This window comes from Siphateles boraxobius, unplaced genomic scaffold (assembly GCF_051911475.1).
Source record: "Siphateles boraxobius isolate OS27281-9 unplaced genomic scaffold, OSU_SipBor_1 57, whole genome shotgun sequence".
In the NCBI taxonomy this organism is placed as follows: Eukaryota; Metazoa; Chordata; class Actinopteri; order Cypriniformes; family Leuciscidae; genus Siphateles; species Siphateles boraxobius.
In genome coordinates this window covers 141,886-162,899 of record NW_027509183.1, presented here as the reverse complement: position 1 = coordinate 162,899, position 21,014 = coordinate 141,886, and the positions used below count along the sequence as shown (strand labels likewise).

Below are 21,014 nucleotides of genomic sequence, written 5' to 3'. Positions count from 1 at the left end.
TATATTTTGTCTTACTGCACTGTAGATTTTTTACACAGGTTTTGAACTTTTTTTATATACTTAAAAGAAGTAAATTATTTTGCTTACTTTACAGCAAGACAAAATACACTCGTATTCAAGTGAACTTGAATCTTGAACTTGAAGTTCAACTTGAGCGCCGTGTTTTTAGAGCACTGTGTAATTCATTAGATGCTGCAAAAGATGCAAGATGCGAGCGCAACGGTTAAAGACGTCCATCTACCATGTGTTTACATAGAAAAACAATGGAAAAGCAGACCAGGTTTCTAACAAGGGGCCCTAAAAACGCAGCGTTCATGTGTGAGACTCTGAAAAAGCTGGCGACGCAACAGTCAAAGACGTCCATCAAGCGCATGTTTACATAGAAAAACAATGAAAAGCAGCGCAGCGGGATGCACATTCTGTGTGAATGTCCACCAGGAAGTCTTTTTTAATTAGCTAATCAAAATGATAAAATCAGTTAAATATTGCATTTATTTGTATTTATCCATCAAGCTTAAAGTCGTCATGAAACGGAAGTTGAGATTGTCCTTTTTTCCTTATTGTGACGTATATCCGAGTGAAACGCCTTCTGAAATTAGAAAAAAATGTAGGGTGGGGCTTGATTTCGTGCTCCGGGAATTGGATCGTTGGAGGTTGGGCGTTGCTAACAAAATGGAGGCAGATTTGAATGCCTGTTTACAGTCAGTTTTGGAGGATTTCTCTCCACCGGAGAGGATGAGCAGCCAAATTTTCTGGAAGGAATCACCCCATATTTATATGAGCCTCCCATATTTATACGGGCCAGAAAAGAGACAGACCACAATAGCCACGCCCTCTTGTAATAGATTTTGACCGGAAGAGAAGAGAAGTCGTGTCGAGGGGGGAGTGAAGGGTAACGTATTTGATTAAAGATTATAAGGGTACATGAATTTTAAAAAAAATAATGAAGTGCACAGATATATCATTTATAATAAACACTACAATATTACATATAAAAATACGAATGGTAAAATTTTATTTCATGACGACTGTAAGCAGATGGTTTAATCCAAATTAATTTATGAATGAGTAATCATACAGCAGTCACTATGTCACGTAATCTCCGATTATTCTCTATTACTAGTTTTGTGGGGTGTTTGTGGTCTGTTCTCCAGGTTTAACACGTTGAACTGTGATAGAGTCAGTCAGCGTTTATCTAAATAACCATCCAATCAGATTTGACCTGCGTATGCGCGTACGAGTCGGTTAGATGTTCTCACTTCTGTGTTTTCGTAGGTGTCAGGAATAGACAAGGGACCCCCGTCTGCTTGGCTTGAAGTCCCGTTGGGAAGAGCTTTTATTTTGGGTGCCAAGTGTCAACTTTCTACAGGGGTGGGGTCGGGTACTTGAGATTTCTCTGTAAAATATCTGTCAATCCTTTCCTTTAACACATTTCATGCTTTCAGTCATGCTCTCTCTCCTCCTCAGATTCGATGACCCCCCTCTGTTTGTCTCTTTCATCTCTGTCTTGTAACTATAGCTGCCTTTTCTCTCTCTGTTGTTTCTTTTGTGACCTGTCCTGCAGTCATTCTGTTGGCCCCCTCGCTCACCCCCTCTTGCCTCTCTGTTATAAATATCAGAGTAAGTTTGGTTAGAGGGTATAGAGTTTCCTTTGGTGAGGTCGCCAGCTTTGGCCTCTGGTCTCCAGTCATAAACAGGCAGAGTTTGGCCTCTTCTGACCTGCAGGAGAACGTCCACTGGTTACAATGACCAGGACTTAAATAGGACCTATCATGCTCTTTTAAAAAAAAAAGTCTTGATATTGTTTTTGGACTCTACTAGAATAGATTTTCATTCATAAATGTTCAAAAAACACAGTGATAGAGGACACCTAGTAAAGGAGTTCTGATGAAACTGACTGTTTACCGTTCGAAATTAATAAATAAATGCGCTGGCTACATCAGCTGTGAGTAACCATAGCAACAGGCAGTCAAAGGCCCCATCCACACTATTGCGTTGTAGTTTAGAAACGGAGAATTAAAACGAATACGATCTCTGTCCACACCAGCGTTTCAGCTGCGTATTAGAATTGATTTCCGTCCACATTAAAACGACTGAAAACGCGGATCACGTGACCATTCACCTACACTGGGCGTGCGCGTACTGGTGTAAACAGGAATCAGATTGACTATTCCTCAGATTTCGCTGAGGTTGATAAGTGCCGATCTGGACATTCGAAAGTTTTCGCACCATTCCTCAGGAACCACAACTTCATTGATAAAATTAACCCACCATGCGCTTCGTTTTCCCGGCTTAACCCAAAACCAACGCTCCATGTACGGTCGATACCGCCGCTGCACAGATGGTCACAGTAGGCACTTATAGCGCATGTAGGCACTTATAGCATTGTAAAATGCAGAATTTACTTGCACTAACGTAACTGGTAGTCCAGGCTGTTGTTGTATGTTTTCTTCCATTGTATGACACCCAATCAGAGAGCCGAGTGTGAGCCTCTGCGTCATCGTTTCTAAAGTCCTCCGTTTTGACCCGTCTTCACTAAGGCCCCGTTTACACGAAGGGAAAACGCAGATATTTCCCTGCGGTTTGGCCTTTCATTTACACAAAAACCCTGTTTTTATCACAGAAAACGATTACTTCTAAAAACTCCGGCCAAAGTGGAGATTTCTGAAAACGCCGGTTATGTGTTGCCGTGTCAACTGGGAGAAACGGAGTTTTAGGTTCTCTCTTGTCGATTCTGATGATTCTGATTGGCTTGCATGGCTTTATCCTTCTCCCTACACTGCCGCCCATAGGTTTGGCATAGTTATGATGGCGCTCGCGGCGTATTTATGTGAGTTGTGTGCACGATGTTATTATTGAAAACGGAGGGGGGGGGGGGTATTTGTTTCTCTAAATACCCGGCTATGTGTAAACGTAGCCTAAAACGCCCTCCGGAGATTCAAAACGCAAAACGGGGTCGGCAGCGTTTCTAAACTTCTCCGTTTTAGGTCTTCGTTTTTGCCGTTTTAGTCTGGACAGGAGGAGCAAACATAGCAAAAGGTCTCCGTTTCTAAACTAAAACGTAGTAGTGTGGATGGGGCCAAAGTATCCGTTTACAATTCATTGTATCAAAACAAACACCTAGTTAGCCGTTATACATAGCCTACTAATACAACAATGAGCGACTTCATTATTTCTTTTAACCTTTTTGGAGAATTTGACAACTTTGATGACTGGGATGATGCTGAAGAAAGAAAAATTGTAAATAAAACGGAGAAACGACACAAGGAGATAACAGCGCTGAGGGGACTATAAATATCTCTGGTTGCTAAATAAACCGTCAGGCGTAACCAGGGAATCCATGTTATGTTTGTAAAAACTTTAGTTTTCGATTGTAAAACTAATTAAAGCTGCAAGCAGCTATGAAAAGGGCCCTCGCACCCGTGTCACAGCCACCCGGCGGCTTTAGGAAAACAGAGCACGGTGGGCTGTACGAAAATATAGGAGGACTATGTTAAAGTAATTTGTATTTGCCACACTTTCTGCTACCAGCAGGTGGCACTATTGCTATAACCAAATATGAGCATGGTCATGTGTTCAGGACAGGACAAATTTGAAGAGGATCATATCAAAGGAGGAGTGTTTTAAAGTGTGAAGCCTGAAAATCTGCACAAAAATCGGAGAAGAAATTCAAAACCACAGACTTCCGGTTGTGTTTAGGGCTACGGTCCAAGATACTTTTTAGTAGGTATTGGGTCATTACATGTATGTACCGAATTTCATCGACGTACGTGAAACGTAGCGCCAGGGGAAATTAGTCGAAATATTTGTTTGCCCCACTTTTTGCCCTTTTGCCCCATCCAATTCTGAAACCCATATCAAATGTAAATTTCGCACCCGCCACCACCACCCGGCAGCTTTAGGAAAACAGAGCACAGTGGGCAGTACGTAAAAATAGGAGGACTATGTTAAAGTAAATTGTATTTGCCACACTTCCTGCTACCAGCAGGTGGCGCTATTTCTACAACCGAATATTAGCATGGTCATGTGTTCAGGACAGGACTCTTTACAATGTCTGGAAATGGCAAAAACTGCTCAAAAAGTTAAAAATAGCTGACTTCCTGTTGTGTTTAGGGCTACGCTCCAAGAAACTTTTTTGTAGGTATTGGGTCATTACATGTATGTACCGAATTTCATACCTGTTTGAGAAACCTAGAGCCGTGGCAATAATTTAGGGGGGGCAATTAAGCCATTTTGCCCCACACAATTCTGAAACCCATATCACACGTAACTTTTCACTACTTCTGAAGCGTGTGCAAAGTTTCAGAGTTTTCGAGCAAGTTTAAGCCCTCTAAAAAGCGATTCACTTTGGAGAAGAAGAAGAAGAAGAAGAAGAAGAAGAAGAATAGAATAATTTAAGCGGAATAAAATAATTTAATAGAATTAAAAGAAGCGGAATAATAATAAACGGAGCAAAAACAATAGGGTCCTCTCACCATCGGTGCTCGGGCCCTAATTAAAGTAACACTATGTAGTTTTTCAACCTTCATAATATATTTCCAAGACCCTTGTGATGGTACATCGACTTACAATAGGTTAAATGACACGTCTGCCATAGCCTGACGTGGTCTGTATCGCTTTTACTGGCACTATGTAACTTCGGGTTTCGGGTAGTAACCGGAGCACAAAAAGAACTACAAAATTCGACTGCTTTACGGCATTCATAGTTTTTCTTCGCTTGTGATGTCTTTCATAAAATCATGCATCATACTCTACCTTGTCTGTGGCCATTGTTGATTCCAAAGCCGGTGCTGGATAAACGGAGAGCATGTGCGTGCGCGTGCGACAGTAGGCTGCGGTAGGCTAAATTATTTACGACAGCGGTAATGGACAATTCCACTTTCAACCTGTAGGGCGACCGCAGAGGAAAAGTTCCTTGGTGTTGCTTTAAAATATTAACTAATGTTTTAAAAATGTGTTATTTGGCAAGTGACCATGGTATAAGCGGGTTAATGCCCTTCGAGGTGTCCATTGTCTAGGACTAGGTATTAATGGACTTCGGCGGAGGCAACCGGTTCACGCCTCGCCGTCGTCCATTAATACTAGACAATGGACACCCCGGGCAATAACCCTTACTTATACTCCATTGTTGCAGCTCCTCTCTTCCCAGTCTGTCAGTAATGCTCTGTTTAGTTCCTGTCTCTTTGAAGCCTCTCCTTCTGCAAAGCATACTGTGCTCTGATTGGTCGGCTGGAGCAGTGTGTTGTGATTAGTCGAGCGCTTCGAGTGTGTTTGGGAAATGTCCCACCTCTTACCATAACCTCCAGTTTCAACACACTACTAACTAACTCATCCAGGCCCCGCCCCTTTATTCTGCGTATGAATTACTTAAATGAGTAATACGTGTTCGTTCCCGGAAGAAAAAGTTTTTTTTGTATATTAACTGAATTATTCATGCATTTTATTCAACTGCTCTCGTTTCATCCACAATCTTGAATTTTTGAATTTAGAAAGTCTATACTTAAAAGCACAAAAACAAATATACAGATACAAATATACAACACATTCTCAGGAGTACGATATAAATTGTAAATGTCTGTCTTCTTTTCATCTTTTCTTGTAGCAGGAATAGTAGAACTGGCACAGTGTTTTGTTCTTTCTTTAATTGAGGCATTTCTTTTATCAAATTGATGGCGGGTAATAAAATAAATATCTCAGAAAGATCATACACACAAAATGTCTAGCCGTTTTTCTAAGTTGAATGTCGAATTTTTTTTTTATTGTTTGCTGAATCTGCCATGCAATATCTTGTCAAAGTGCATTTGTGATAGGCGTCTTAGAAAACAACACGATTATGCTGCTTGCACACACACACACACGATGCTTTCAGACGCTGTGTGTCAAGGAGTTGTCAGGAGTTTAGTTGGAGTTCTGTTGCTGTTTAACCATCAGGGCTGGGTTTCTGGACTGTAGTGCTTTCACGGTTTCTGGTATTTTAAAATATAGGTGGGTGGGATCGTAACAGTGAAATGAAGACCAGCCATTGTGAAGCCGTTTGCGCTACATTCCTCTGCCGTGTCACAGTTCAGCCCACACGTCTCTCTCTCTCTCTCTCTCTCTCTCTCTCTCTCTCTCTCTCTCTCTCTCTCTCTCTCTCTCTCTCTCTCTCTCTCTATCTCTCTCTCTCTCTCCTCTATAGTGTTTCTAAGGCAGCTCTCTGATGGAATGTGTGGAATTCTTTCTGAGTTTGAAGCGATAAAGTGGTTAACAACCTCATAATAAGGAGTAATAAGATTAGAAACGAGAAGACCAAGACTCTCTGCATCACTTTATACTGTGTGTTCCCTGTTCAGAAGATATCACTGTCACACCTGGCCTCTATTCAAGTAATGCGCATTTGTATAACCTTTCATATTGATTGCTTTTTATAAACCTCTCTCAGCTCTTAGTTTTATATGATCAGATTATGCTCAGCAATGCAGAAGAATGTAAGTATGATAATAAGATATGTCTTCCATATATATATACGGATGTGAATGCGAATTGTGAGTAGCCAATCACTGTATGTGAAAGACATTTTGTGTCCACAGAAGAAGAAAATCATACTGGTTTGGAATGACATGATGATGACTAGATATTGACAGAATTAATTTTCATGTTTGGGTGAATTAAGTTCTATCAGCTGTATCTGCAATAAGCTGTTAAATATCATAGACAATAATTTTGTTTCTAAATGTGTTAACATTACACGTCTATGGGGCAATACATATCTGTTGAACGCGTTTTTGTTTGTTAGTTTGCTTTTTATGAATGGAGTTAGAGGTCCATATTCATATTCTGCTGCATGTCAGAGTTGTTTAACCCAACATATTTCAGTGAAAGTGACATTTAGTAACCTTAGGACCCTGTGGATTACTTCGAAAGTGTAATATTCCACTAGTTCAGCTTGTTGAGTGTGGACTGCTGTTCTGCTGTGGATTAAGTTTAAGTTTGGCTTCACACCACCGTTTGCATTCATAATCACATTAACTAACCAATAGGTTATGTTCTCCATAAACAGCAGCGTTAAATGAGTTCTCAGACCCTCCCTGACACAGAATAAATCCATGACTCAACACTGCCCCCTGCCGGGGAGTTCAGAACTCAAGCGGTCACAGTGACATTTAACACTTACAGTCAGTTTGCTACAGACACTAATCTAACAAACTCACCAACATTTAATCATTACTTTCTCATAGCCTTTTAAAAAAATGTTTTAATCTTTTTACATTTACAAATCCGGCAACACCCAAAACAGGATAGCCATGTGTTGCACAGGATATCCTGCCTGTTCTCACACCTCTCTGCCTTCTGTTCCAGTGCAGATTATTGTTAAAACATAGAAGTGTGCTTCATCTTTGGACACTTTGGTGGGCTTTTAGAAAATGAACTCTCTAAAAACACACGTGTGGAACTCTCAATAGTTTATTTATTTTGTCGACTCAGTTTCCAACAGGTGGGATTTTGTTATTTTTTTCTAAAGAGTAATGAATATTTGTACTGCAATGAAACACGTCTCAACTCAAATAAAACTATTTTCAATAATATTACCATGAACTGAAATGAATAGGCTTAAATAATGCACAATTATTCAATAGATTTAAAGTGCCTCTACTATGCTATTTTAAAGGTTCCTCATTTTCTTTTGGATGTCTCCTACAATAGGTTTATATGCTTCCAACACTCAAAAAAAAACAAGCTGTTGAACGAACTTAATTAAATTAAGGAAAACATTTCCACGAAATTGAATTACATTTTTCCAACAAAATCTAATTTGTTTGAAATGATTTCAAATGTAATCTTGTTATATGAACTTAAATTCATTTAGTCAAGACTACTGAAAAAATTGTGTCATTCCTACTAGATAAAGTTTTGTCAAGGTAACTAGATTTAATTTTTGTCCTGCCTAAAATCGCCAACATTATAATTTTAGCTGATTTGACTCTGCAGTTACTTCCAATGATAGAAGGTACTTGCATTCAATTTAATTTAAACAACTTTTAACATAGTAATATTAGATATGACTTATGCAGGTCTGTGAGTGAGGTTTAATGCATATGTAGTGTATACTGAGTGCCCACAGCCTGAAAACAATCGTTACTCTTCTGCATAATGGTAACCACACAATTCAAAAACATTACAGAAAGTCCTCTAAGTTTCTAACATAACTGAACATTAAATACTAACATTAACAATCAACATCTTTCCATTTCCTGAAAAAACATAAAATAACACTTTAATCCCTAAATTTACCCTCCTAATGCAGTCCCTTGCAAAGCATGCTGGGAAATATACAGATCCACTGCCCAGTTAGTTGTCAACAAAAATGATTCATGTAGTTTTTACACAAATGAATTAAGTAAACTTCAGTTTTATTTGTATTAGGTTGATTGAACACAATTAAATTAAGTTGTGACAAAATATTAAACAATAATGTTACTTTTGCTTATTTTAATTAATTAAATTTAACGAGAGGCAAACTTTTTTTTTGATTGAAGGTTAAAAAACACTTTAATATAAGGTATAGCGGAGGATTTTCTTTTTCCGGGTGGGTAGCCTATACTATTGGTCCACCTAAGTGTCAATCATTCTGGTGATATGTTTACGTAAGGCCGTCGTACGTGCTCGTCCCTATGTAGTTTTCGCTTTCTGCGCATGCGCACTTTCAGCTGTATTATGTGTGATGAGTTACGGTTTCAGGCATTCCTTTGAAAATGGCTGAGGTCGAAAGAGAAAAAATGTACACGAAGTGTATGATAAGAAGAGAAAGGCCGCAGAATATAGAAACAAGACCAGTTTGATTTTGGGTGAATATTTCACACGCTGGCGTGCGCTAAAAGCACAGGTTGGGCTTCCCACTGATGCCGCAGTCGCGAAGATTCTACTAGACAGGTAAAGTTTGTCATGCTATTTGGAGAAATCCATTTAAAATCACTGCTAGTAAAAGTTAATGTAAGCTATGATTAGCGATGCTAGCCCTGGCACAAGTCATGCACCGCGTAGACACGGTAAACATCTCAATTTGTCTAAAGTAGCCTTATGACCAAATGGTAAATGGTATCACGCTGAAATTTTCTAAAACCTTGTGTGTTCATTTTAGATAATTACAATGTGTTCACCATAGTATTTATTACACAAATGCAACAAGCTACTTCTCCATTGCATATCATGTCTTGAGTCCTCGGTCACTCAACAAGTTTAATAGGCGTTCCCTCTCGGGAGCAAATACAGTGTTGCGCATGTGCATTTTTAAAAAAATTGGAGAGGGCGGGTCTTCTCTAAAATTCGGAAAGATCCTCCGCTATACCTTTAATATAACAATATAAATTGCACATCACCTCATTTAAAGTGTCTGAAAACGGTTGTTTCAAAGATTCAGTCTCTCTAAACCCCTCCTTTCCGAGAGTCTACTCTGCTCTGATTGGTCAGACGGCCCAGCTGTGATTGGTCGACCACTTAACAGCGCGTGTCAGAAACCAAACACTCATTAGCTCATCTGAATTTCAGCTCTTCCTCAGCACTTAATTCACAGTGAATTGAACAGTAACAAAGGCGTGGGTTTTACCGTATCAATCTCATCAAGGATTTGCTTTGGCAGCAGAAAACAGCGTCTTCTCGACTTGAACAACACAAACCAAACTCTTCCAGTCTCTGATACAACTACAATGTTTGAGGGCGGGGCGAAGAAGAGCATTGGCTGGCATTTTTATGCAAATTTATTTAAACCTACATATGTTCGAGCAGGAAGTGAGACTGGAATTACTGATGACTCAACTTTGCAGACCCTTTACATTCACAAACAGCTATATTACACACTACATGAAAGGTAATAATATCCCAAAAAGAATAATTGGGGCACTTCAATATGCATGCATAAACAAATCATAATGATCGTTTGTTGTAATGTGTGTTGATTTGGTTTGTAAAAGTCTTTTGGTGTCAGCTGGTAATTCACCACATAAAACACACTGATTTAACTCATGCTTATATTCATTTCAACTTGTAATCTGGATCATATTTTCTTTGACTTTGTGTAGTTTTGCCTATGTTTTTCGAGCATGAGGGCACGTCACACAACCTGTCCATGTTGACATATATGTAATTTGACTATCTTTTACCACATGGATGTATTTGTGAGTAGTTTGTTTTAGAGCCTGATTTTTGGGGACTGATACTGATATTGAGGAGTAAAAAAAGTCTGATATCGATATATCGGATGATTTTCTTTATGTGTATATTATAATACAGTACCAGTCAAAAGTTTGGACACACTTTCCCATTGATGTGTCCACAGTTTTTACATTTTCTCTTCCATTTTAAGTCAGTTAGGTGACCAGTCAGTCACATTTTATTATTTGCATTGATTTTCCCTGACCCAAATCAAACCCACCTGTAATTTATTTTTGGCCATGACCCATCAGTCATGCATCACTGCATTAGACGGCTATAAAACCATTAGTCATCTCTTCTGCTGCATATAATGCAATGGTTTAGGCATGTGTGGCATTGCCAGTATATATGCTCTTGACGGTTGTAATGGTTCTGGTGGGCGCGTAGCACCAGGTGCAGGTCCTCTAGGGCCCTGAAGAGTCGCGCAGTTTATTTTCAGTATGTTTGCACTGACTTACGCGCTGATCTCCATGCTTTAAATAGACAGGCTGTATACTGCCTCACGGTTGAACAGCAGGGGTTAAACATGGACGTTCCCTGATTGTGTGTGTGTGTGTGTTTTGTAAAAAGGCCTCAAACTAGTAGTCTTTAAATGCACATTTTGCATGCAGTTTTTAATTGACCACACCTAATATTTCAGATTAATTTATGATGCCAGAATTAGTCCCACAGCAGTCCCGCTGACATCAGCACACAGGCAGACGTTTCCCAGGAAGAGGCTCCTGGGAGTAAAACACACCCGACTGCCATTTAAGGAGCACTTGCTGTATCTGCTGACTTTCTCACATATTTTGCTTGATGATGTGAAAAGGTCTCCATAAAGTAAGAGCATACGTTTGACTCATGCTTCTCTTGATCTTACAAACCTTTTAATTGGAAAAATTCTGCTTATTCATTTATTTATTTATTTATTTTGTTTGCAAAGCAAATGAAAAGCATCCAGAAGAGTTTTCATTTCATTCCATGTTTTGTTCATGGTGTAATTCCCATAATTCCAATTAACATTTTTATGACTGTACTAAAATGTGGAATATAGCCATAAAACAGAATGTTGTAAACACTGTTGGTGTTTAAAGTTGTCGGAGCAAGAAAGGGTTAATTGCAAGCCGTCTTCTGTGTGTGGCTTTGCCACCCCTTGTCCGTCTCTCTCTCTCACACACACACACACACACACACACACACACACACACACACACACACACACACACACACACACACACACACACACACACACTCGTGTGGTCACACTCAGGTGTGACGGAATACTGGGATACATTCTGGAATACTCTAAATTCCGTGAGTACACAGTTTCTGCCCTCGCTGTAAGCAACGTTCATGCATTAAGCGAATGTAGTATATTTTGACCCTTGTGTAACTTCAAGACCAGGATAGTAGCAGACGGTACTCCATTTCACTGTTAAAAATAGAGTGAATTCAAGAAAGATATGTATAGAGATGGTTTCTGTTTAAAGTTAAAATGCATTCAATAAATACATTCAACACATTGAAAATGCATTCAATGTGTTGTGTCAGTTTTCCAGTGAATTTCCATGACTTTTGCATGACTTGTAGAGCTGCATGATTCTGGATAAACTAAGAATCACGATTTTTTTGTGTGTGTTTAAAATAGAGATCACAATTCTGCTAAGATCCTGAATGGACAACTAAACAAAAACGTGTAATTTACTAGAGGTTCTGACAAAACATTACTTGCTGCAGTCTATTTAAAAAATATTAAATTAATTTGAATAAAGCATTTTTTTATTAATTTGAGAGAATGATTCAGTGACCCACTCATAAAGACCACACATGTTTCATTACTGGATGAATCAGTGTTTTTGAAGGACTCTTTTGAATGAACGATTCAATGACTAAATTTTTTTTTTAAAGTCACTTTTAGATCTGAATGTTCGATGTGATCGTACATCATTGAGCCAAATCATATTCAGGAATAAGATTGCATTGGTGTTTGAATCGAGATTGCAATCTTTTAATGATTAATCATGTAGCTCTAATGACTAGTTGTTTGTTCTGGATATGTTTTTTTTATAAATAATGTTGATTAAATTAATCCTTTTTAAACATCATTTAGATTCAGATTGATTGAAATGGATCGTAAAAATCATTCAAGTTCAGATGGATTTGCTATTGAATCAATCAGACTGAATGTTTCTTTTGAATGAATCAAATCAGAAATCACAAAACTCTGACTTTACACAGGAAACATCTCTAGCCACTAAAATATTTTAGAACTGAGCGACTAGAAAATGTTGACTGAAATTTGATGACTTGGCATGACCTTTTAACCATTTATTACATTTTTAAATGTACACATTAACTAGTCATATATGTAACATTAACATGCCTGCATATTTATGCATATACAAAAAAAACACGTAAACTATATACAATTTCCAAAGCTTTAGAGAACAAATGAGAATTTCCATAACATCTCGTGATATTTCCAGGTTTTCCATGACTGTCAACACTAACTGTCTGTAAACGAACACTATCAAGATTTCAGAGACTCTGTATGGAAGCTGAACTCCATCGGCACTAGATTTAAAGAGTGAAGTGTTTCATACACTCATCTCTGAGTGTCATTACGTTCTCGTCATACAGTAGTTGCTCTTCAACCATCACGTTTTTATAGCGTCTGCTGTGAGGTTGGCTTTGATGTGTCTACTCATGTAAGAGTTCCAGTAGCTCAGGTGTCTCACTGTGCTGTGTGTGAGGAGATCTCTGCCTGTACGGTATGTGACGGCTGCATGTCTCCAGGCTATTATTGACCGCTTGGATGAATGCATGAATAGGTGCATGAGAAAAGAGTGAGGTAAGAGCTTTATTTGGCCCTTTTAGACTAGCTGCACGTCTGAGATTCTGTCGGTCTCTCCGTCTGTCTTTCCAAAGTTTCTGTTGGCGGTTGTATGCATGTAAAGGACAAGCTGGATTTACAGTAGGCATGGACTGTATGACCAAAATCTTTAATAATGATAAAGGTATATAACAAAATAGTTACTTTTTCCTGTAAATTCAACCCCATAATGTTTTAAATAATAATCATGCAGTGATTACAATTATAGAATTATGCAGTTATGTTTGAAATAATTTATAACACCAGCGCACAAACTGCTATTATTAGTACACTGTGAAAAATATTTGTCAAAGTTTTAAATAACAAAGATTATTAGAGTGTTTTAGAAGACAATAGAATTTCAGTCTTTTTACTTCAAAAGCATCATGTGTAATTCAATGTGCTACTTGCCATTTCTTAGTAATTAATTGTGAAATTTTCTAACAATTTCTGATTTAAAGTTGTTTCTACACCAATTTTAACTAATAAACTAGTACTATTTTAATATTATTTAAAAAAGGGGCACATTTTTAGTTTGATCGGATTGGTTGCAGTCAAAGCCATTGTAAAAGTGAGCACAATGGTGTAATGGTTCAATGCTACATTGCTGCTATTAAAATCAACAAATCTGTCACTCATCAATAACAGCGTTTGCAGAGGGTAGACTGGGTTCATTGCTCAACTCTTACTGCAGGACAGCTCAGTGTGACGGATGTGTTGACAGGGTCTCTGCGCTTCATCACAGAGTTTTACCTGCCAGCTGACACAACACAGAGACACAGACCAAACCGGTTCAATACAACAGTGTTGTGCTATAGTTAAGGGCTATTGTTAGGTACAATAGGTAGTGGACTACCCAAAACTGAACCGAACCGTAGTGTTTCTGTGAGAAAAGCTCCTCAGAGAGGGTCTTCGGGTCTGGCGCTATAGCTGGCATAGCTGCGCTGAAGGACTGTATTTAGTAACATGACTGAGGATGGTTAGAAAGATTGGAATGCACGACTGAGTTGCACAAGCAAACATTATATCTGTGTGTGGAGACGCTGTCGCTCTTTTTCTCTCTCTCTGATGGAGAGAAATATCATGCTACTGTCTTTTATTTTTAACCCTGTTCATTGTTCTTTCAGACTTTCCTCTTTGATCTTGTGTCTAGCTGCATTATTATAAAAAGATTATCTGTCTTTACAAACATGCACTACCATCAAATGTTTGGGGTTGGTAAGAATTTTTTTTTTTTTTTTAAGAAATTAATACTTTTATTCAGCAAGGACACATTATATTTATCAAAATTGACTCTAAAGACATTTATAATGTTACAAAAGATTTCTTTTAAATGAAATCTTTCTATTAATAAAGGTATCCTGCCAAAAATGAAACATCGCAGTTTCCAAAAAAATATGAAGCAGCACAACTGTTTTCAACATTGATAATAATCATAAATGTTTCTTGAGCAACAAATCATCATATTAGAATGATTTCTGAAGGATCATGTGCCACTGAAGACTGGAGTAATGATGCTGAAAATGCAGCTTTTATCACAGGAATAAATTACATTTTAAAACATTATAAACAGTTATTTAAATTACAATAATATTTCCCAATATTACTCTTTCTGACCACATAGTAAATGCAGCATTGGTGAGCAGAAGAGACTTCTTTCTAAAACATTAAAAATCTTTTTCGTTTTTTTACTTTTAAAACTTTTTTACTCTATCTTTTATTGGTCTTTTGAAACAAATAACTCAAAACGCAAAACTCCCTCCTGTCTTAAAGATAGAACAGAAAAACATACTTTTATATTATGACTAAACTGAACTAAACCTTTTTTTTTAAAGGATTTGATTCTTTCCCTGAAGTAACTCGAAGACACTGTACAATAAAGAATTTGTTTCATCTTTCTGCACAGACGCATTGCTTGCGGATCTCGAGTCTTCCACCGCCCATATCTCCAAGTGCCCAGTGTTTCTACCCGAGGAGACGCCCTATTCCTACCCCTCCGGAGGGCACCTCTTCCAGGATGACTCCCCTCCTCCTCCCCTCCCCCCTCCCCCCTCAGCTGAGGCCCTGAACGGATCCCTCTCGCCCCGGTCGGACTCCCAGCGCTCCTCACAACAGGTTCAGCACAAACTATCTTGGGGCTTTCCAAAATAAGCTGGTCACATATAATAATCACGTCATCTCAGTGTGTCTTGTTCTTGCTTATGGGGAAAAATATGTAGTTTATCTGTGGTTCTCTATTGATTTTACTTAGTACCCATATTTTGCATTGGGCATTAATTGGTTATCCAACATTTAGGATTCCCAAACCTTTTTTTCAACCTAAAATATTTAGTAATGATTCTCTGGCTTATGGTCAACTGACATGCAGATAAACAAATAAAATGTTACATATTTTTGTAGCAAGTATTTATTTAGATTTTATTTATTTATTTTATTTTATTTAAATAATAGGCTTTTCATGAGGCCACTGCAGTAATTTTTTTTTTTTTATAAACTGAAAAATTAACCCATTTTGGATTGTGACGCAGCAGTTGAGAATCAATGTATTGCAATGCATTAAATTTTCAGTAAGATTTGCATAAAAATGAATGCATTTTGGTTTTATTCTGTTGAAATCCAGTCTCTGGGCCCTGCTCATAAAAGCACGTTGTCTCGGGACAGAAGTCCACCAGCCTCGCATACAGAAGAAGACCACGTTTACAGGTGAGTTACAGTACCACAGATGAGAATTGACAGCTCATTCTAATAAAAGTCAAGCAAAATGGTTATCTGTCATTCTACAGTGTGATCTACCATAATATCCTTTCTATTAGGGCTGCTCGATTATGGCAAAAATCATAATCACTATTATTTAACACGATTATTGGTGGGCGATAGAATCAAAGTCATATTTCACGATATAAGTCATTTTAAATATCTGTAAAATTTCACAAGTATCGATATTTCAGCAAAATCTAATACTATGTTAACTAACATAAGAAAAAGGTCCTCGAAATAATTACATAAGACAAGTAAACAATCAGCAATACAATAAGAACAAAGAAACTAATTGCAAACAAAACACAAATAAATACAGAACGAAATTACAAATTAAATAGTGTTTTAAGTTTTCAGGAAGACGTACTAACAGTGGTTTTCAGATAACTAATAGCATACAGCAAAAAAATTGAATAATCAAATATGTAAAATAACATTGCATAGTCTTACTGTACATTAAATATAGATTCATCCTTATTAAAGCCACTTTAGTTATTCAGTCAAGATCAGTGAGTGATTTTCCTTTGTCATTTGTTGTTTGATTATCATTTATGACAGACTGCAGCATGTTTATTAGGCTACTGTCACTTTAAGAGCTAATGCATGGATCCAATATACTGTTACACATGTGTTTTCAAAACCTCAATTATCTTGTTTTCATAATCGTTGGAAGCCAGAATCGAAATCAAAAATCAATTACGATTAATCGCACAGCCCTACTTATTATGTCCTGCTATGATGTAAAATTAAACCCTTATTGGCACATTTCTATTTGTCCAGTTTTCCTAATAAGCAGAAGCATTCAGACTCATCATCCACAGCCATGACTTCTGCCCTGGGCAGCAACCTGTCTGAACTGGACCGCCTTCTTCTGGAACTTAATGCTGTACAACAAAACGCCCCATCTTACTCCAGTACAGGTAAATAGACACACTTAAGGCCTGTTCACACCAATAGTGGTGCAAGTAATGCAAAAAAATAAGATATAAAACCATATAATTGTAATTTGAAATCTCTCTGCAGAGGATGCAGCACCCCCATTGCCACCTTGCAGTGTTGCCCACTATATACAGGAAAATGGAGCCCACCCAGGGATCACACTGACACCAGCAGCACAGGACAAACCTCAGAGGAACGGAACGAAGGGGACAGAAGATGGTCGTCCCACTGTGGAAAGTCTTCTGAATGAGTTGGAAAGCTCTGTGCCTTCCCCAACGTAAGATCACCAGCACGGTCATCTCCAGATGGGGAAACATGGATTTGCATTGTGCATTTTAATGGAATGCAATTTAATGTAATTTGCATAAACAGGTCCAGCCCCTGTGCTCTGAGAAGTGATTTGACGGATGGACAGGTGGACACACCTTCCGAAGAGCAGGGCAGAATATCAGCCACCTCTGCTACACGAGAACTGGATGAGCTCATGGCCTGTTTGTCAGATTTTAAGGTGCAGAGCAATGTGAGTGTGTGTATGTGTGTTCGTGTGTGTGCTTTACTAGGACAGTGTAAGTGAGTTGAAGAGACGTTGTGTCTGGGAATGTGTGCCGAACTATGTTGTTTGGGTGATCTATTTTCAGGACTTACTGCTCGACAATCTGGGCTACGTTTCCCAAAAACATTGTAAGCAGATTGTTGAGACCATTGGTGCCAATGGTGTCTACAATCTTATTGGGCTTAAACTGCTGTAGGGAAACTCAGCCCTGGCCGGTCTTTATCAGAACTTCACAAAATTTACCAGTGCATTTATTTGTAAACCTTTTCCTGCTCATCTATTACTTCTAGCTTTAGTTTCATTTCATCACTTTAACATTGCGTCCTGAATCTGTTTTGTTTTTTCCTCAGCTGTTCTGTACATCTCATTGAAGCTTTTTCTTAATTATTTCTCATTCTTTGCATCCCTTAATCTGTCAATCTCTTCTCTTTCCCTTCTTTCTACCCCTGTGCCCTCTTTATGTCTCCAGCCAAGTTCCTTAGGCTCCCTGAACTCTGAGCCAATGTTTGAGCAAACTACTACCATTGCTGAAATCCACCCTCCTCCTACGACTGCTGTGTCTAAATCCCTGTCCCATGCCCTCCCAGTGGAACCAAGCCGATATTCCCCAGGTCTCTCCACTTCTTTAAACTTTGATCTGCACATTGTGGAGGAATCTGGTGAACCGGGGGCTGCGCCTCCACTATCTAGTGGTAAGCCTTCCTTTCAACTGTCTCCACCTGCAGCATCCAGTCCTCGTTTTTCTCCGGTATCTGACCTGGGCTTGGATTCTGCCATTGATGTTTCTGCTTCCCAGCTCTCCTCCCAAGTGGAGTCTCTAGTGGTTTTGTCTCAGACTATAACCACGACTACAGCACCCGGAGTTCGGGAACTTTGTTCTATCTGGGAGGGAAATCCTTCTGCCAAAATGTCAAGCTCTGGTCCGAAGTCCTATTCACCTCTCCACAAGTCTTCTAGTCCAATAAGTGCCCCAGCGTTCAGCAGAACCCCTGAACGAGTTAGTCCATTGATGACACCAGCATCTATTGATCTGTATTTCTCCAGTTCTGAAGCAAAACCTTTGAGCCCAGTGAGATCTTTTCCCAGATCCCCACTTCCTACAGTCTCTGAATCACCATCTCTGTCTCTTCCCCAAGCTGTTTCACCTCCTCTAGTCCTTTCTTCTTCCCAATCTCTAGCGGTTCCCAAGTCTCCAAGCCCAAAACCATCATCAGGACAGCCTGAGCTATCTGTTTCTCTCAAACCCCTTCCTCCCTCTAGACTTGAACCACCAACCTATGAGCCTTCTCTTGACGACGCCTTAGATAAACTTCTTGCCATGAGCTTCAGCAGGCCTGAGAATGAGATCACAGCATCCGCAGCTTCACGGCTCACTTTAGGAGCACAACCAGAAGTATACGAGGAGACGATAGTGTCGGCGGATCGCGGCGACATTCATCTATACACACACACGGAGAGCGAAATGGGGGACGGGCTCTTGGAGGATCAGTCGGACTGCAGGAGTGATATTGACTGGGCTGACATGGAGCTGAAGATGGCTTATGAAGGACCTGATGGCTCCATGACCCCCATGACTGAAGCAAGCTGGATGGATGACTCTCTCACTCCCTCGTCTTGCCCTGGAACTCCAGATGGCCAAATGGACCATCCCATGCTTCATATGGCTGGCACAATGGACAGGATCTCAGCCTCAGGACACGTATGGATGAGACTGCAATGCTTGTTGATTGAGAATGCTGTGTGGTCTGGAGTTATAAACAAAGTTTGTAGTGGTTTGTTTGCCAGCATGTAAATTAAACATTTTAGACAGTTGGCTAAAAGTTGGAACTGTTCCTAACTCTGTACCCTAAATTATCGTTCTTCTTGTTCTTTAATTTTCACTTTATTTATGGTAAATTGTAACTGTAAGAAAAGCAGATGCACTTGAGTGTTGCTGTGTGTGCACTTGAAAACCAGTGGTACCTCTGTGCACTTGATAACCAGTGTTAACTACCACCATTTTCGGATTCTGCAACTGGATCGCATCTGAATGCTTCCCTATTTCCCTGCTTGTTGTGATTGGTTTCTTTTGGAAATAAGCACCAATTCTCACAAGGCTTTTGCCATCTCAAGAAGTTTACTGCTGTCTCAGATCAAATCAGTGATTAGACGCACCAAGGAGATTCAAAATGTCCACCCTATGTACCGAGATGGCCTGATACGTAAGAAGATGGGTCCCCTGATTTTCCACAAGAGCAACTCCCAGGACCGGCTCATTGAGGAACTGCAAGGAAAGCTGGGAATAGCCCGTAAAGATCGTCCAAAAAAGCAGCAGCCGGATGATTGGCTCACAGAAGGCGTCATCGTCATGTCCAACCCCAAACGCTCACGGGAAGACCACAACAAAGAGGTGGATAAGGTAGACGGGAAGAATTTGCACATTGTTTCCATTAAATTCCTTTTGCTTAATTGCTTTAAAATTTCTCTATAATCACCTGCTTCTTTCTTCTTCATTCCTACTTTCCATCTCTTTCTCTCTCTTCTTCCATCTGATTGGTGTCTTCCTCTAGATAATCATACCTCCTGAGTCTCCTCTTCCTCAGAGGAAGGTGATCCTACCTCCCCAATCTCCCCCGATCCCTCGCCCCCCTCCCCCTGCTGAGGAACCAAAGCGCCCCACTCCGGTCAAATTAGCTTCTGCTCCTATGCCTCCTCCCCTACCACCTGCCCCCTCCCCACCACCTGCACCCTCCCCCCCTCCAAGAGAGCCTACACCTCCTCCCCAGCCAACTCCACCTCCACCTCCAGTTCCACCCAAGCCCCCGACCCCTGAACCTGTGGAACTTCCAGCTCCCTCCCCAAAACCCAATCCTGCACCCCTGCCCACACCCACCCCGCCACCTGCCTCTGTGACCCCGCCCAAAGTGCTGGCGTCAGTGGGCTGCCAGACGGAGTACGACCCGCTCTTCCCTCCGTTGCAGGTGCAGAAGTCCTGTCATAGACTAAGCTCCTGTCTTACTGTCCTCTCCTAGAAAAATCACAAAACTTTAATTGATTTGTGATTTTTAAATTGAATGTTGTATGCTTGAGGGCTTGGAGAGATGTGTATGTGTTTTGAAAATGTAAAAATGCAGAAAGTTTTGTGTGATGGGTTGGTTTAGTGGTTTGGTTAGTGTAAAGGGACAGAATATATAGTTTGGACAATATAAAAACCATTACGCCTATGGAGAGTCCATACAAAGATAGCGAACCAGACGTGTGTGTGTGTGTGTGTGTGTGTGTGTGTGTGTGTGTGTGTGTGTGTGTGTGTGTGTGTGTGTGTGTGTGTGTGTGTGTGTGTGTGTGTGTGTGTGTGTGTGTGTGTGTGTGTGTGTGTGTGTGTGTGTGTGTGCATCCCTCAGCCTCTTGTCCTGGTCATAAATATTAGATTAAATTAGATGCACATCAGCAAGTGTTTGGACAAAGCACTTGGTCTGACAATAATTTGATTGGATTTCAATTATTTACAAAATTATGCTGTCAGTATCATACAATTTTAAATATTCGCTATTCGTTGTTTTGGTATAATTTTGGGTTAGGGGGTTGTCATTGCTACAGTTCATGCGAAACAGGACTGTAAAATAAAGTGGTACTATATTATCATAGTTATTAGGGCCAGAGCAACGATGATGTGAGGACCCTATTGGAATTGCTCCGTTTATTATTATAATTTTTTTAAACTGACGACTCAATGTTTTTTTAAGA

The 21,014-nt window shown here is 39.6% G+C and overlaps 1 protein-coding gene across 4 annotated transcripts in view; it reads left to right on the top strand.

Moving 5' to 3' along the window:
• pxnb (paxillin b) overlaps nucleotides 1–21,014 on the top strand; it is a 36,789-nt gene that overhangs the window by 10,940 nt on the left and 4,835 nt on the right. Inside the window, exons 2-9 of one of the 4 annotated variants that reach the window (XM_077206873.1) lie at nucleotides 14,949–15,157; nucleotides 15,663–15,745; nucleotides 16,580–16,719; nucleotides 16,823–17,015; nucleotides 17,111–17,258; nucleotides 17,761–18,990; nucleotides 19,423–19,689; nucleotides 19,841–20,251. In XM_077206873.1, coding sequence (XP_077062988.1) covers nucleotides 14,949–15,157; nucleotides 15,663–15,745; nucleotides 16,580–16,719; nucleotides 16,823–17,015; nucleotides 17,111–17,258; nucleotides 17,761–18,990; nucleotides 19,423–19,689; nucleotides 19,841–20,251 — 2,681 coding nt within the window. The remainder of the gene's footprint in view (nucleotides 1–14,948; nucleotides 15,158–15,662; nucleotides 15,746–16,579; nucleotides 16,720–16,822; nucleotides 17,016–17,110; nucleotides 17,259–17,760; nucleotides 18,991–19,422; nucleotides 19,690–19,840; nucleotides 20,252–21,014) is intronic. The other 3 variants (XM_077206872.1, XM_077206875.1, XM_077206874.1) reach the window with 3 other exon arrangements.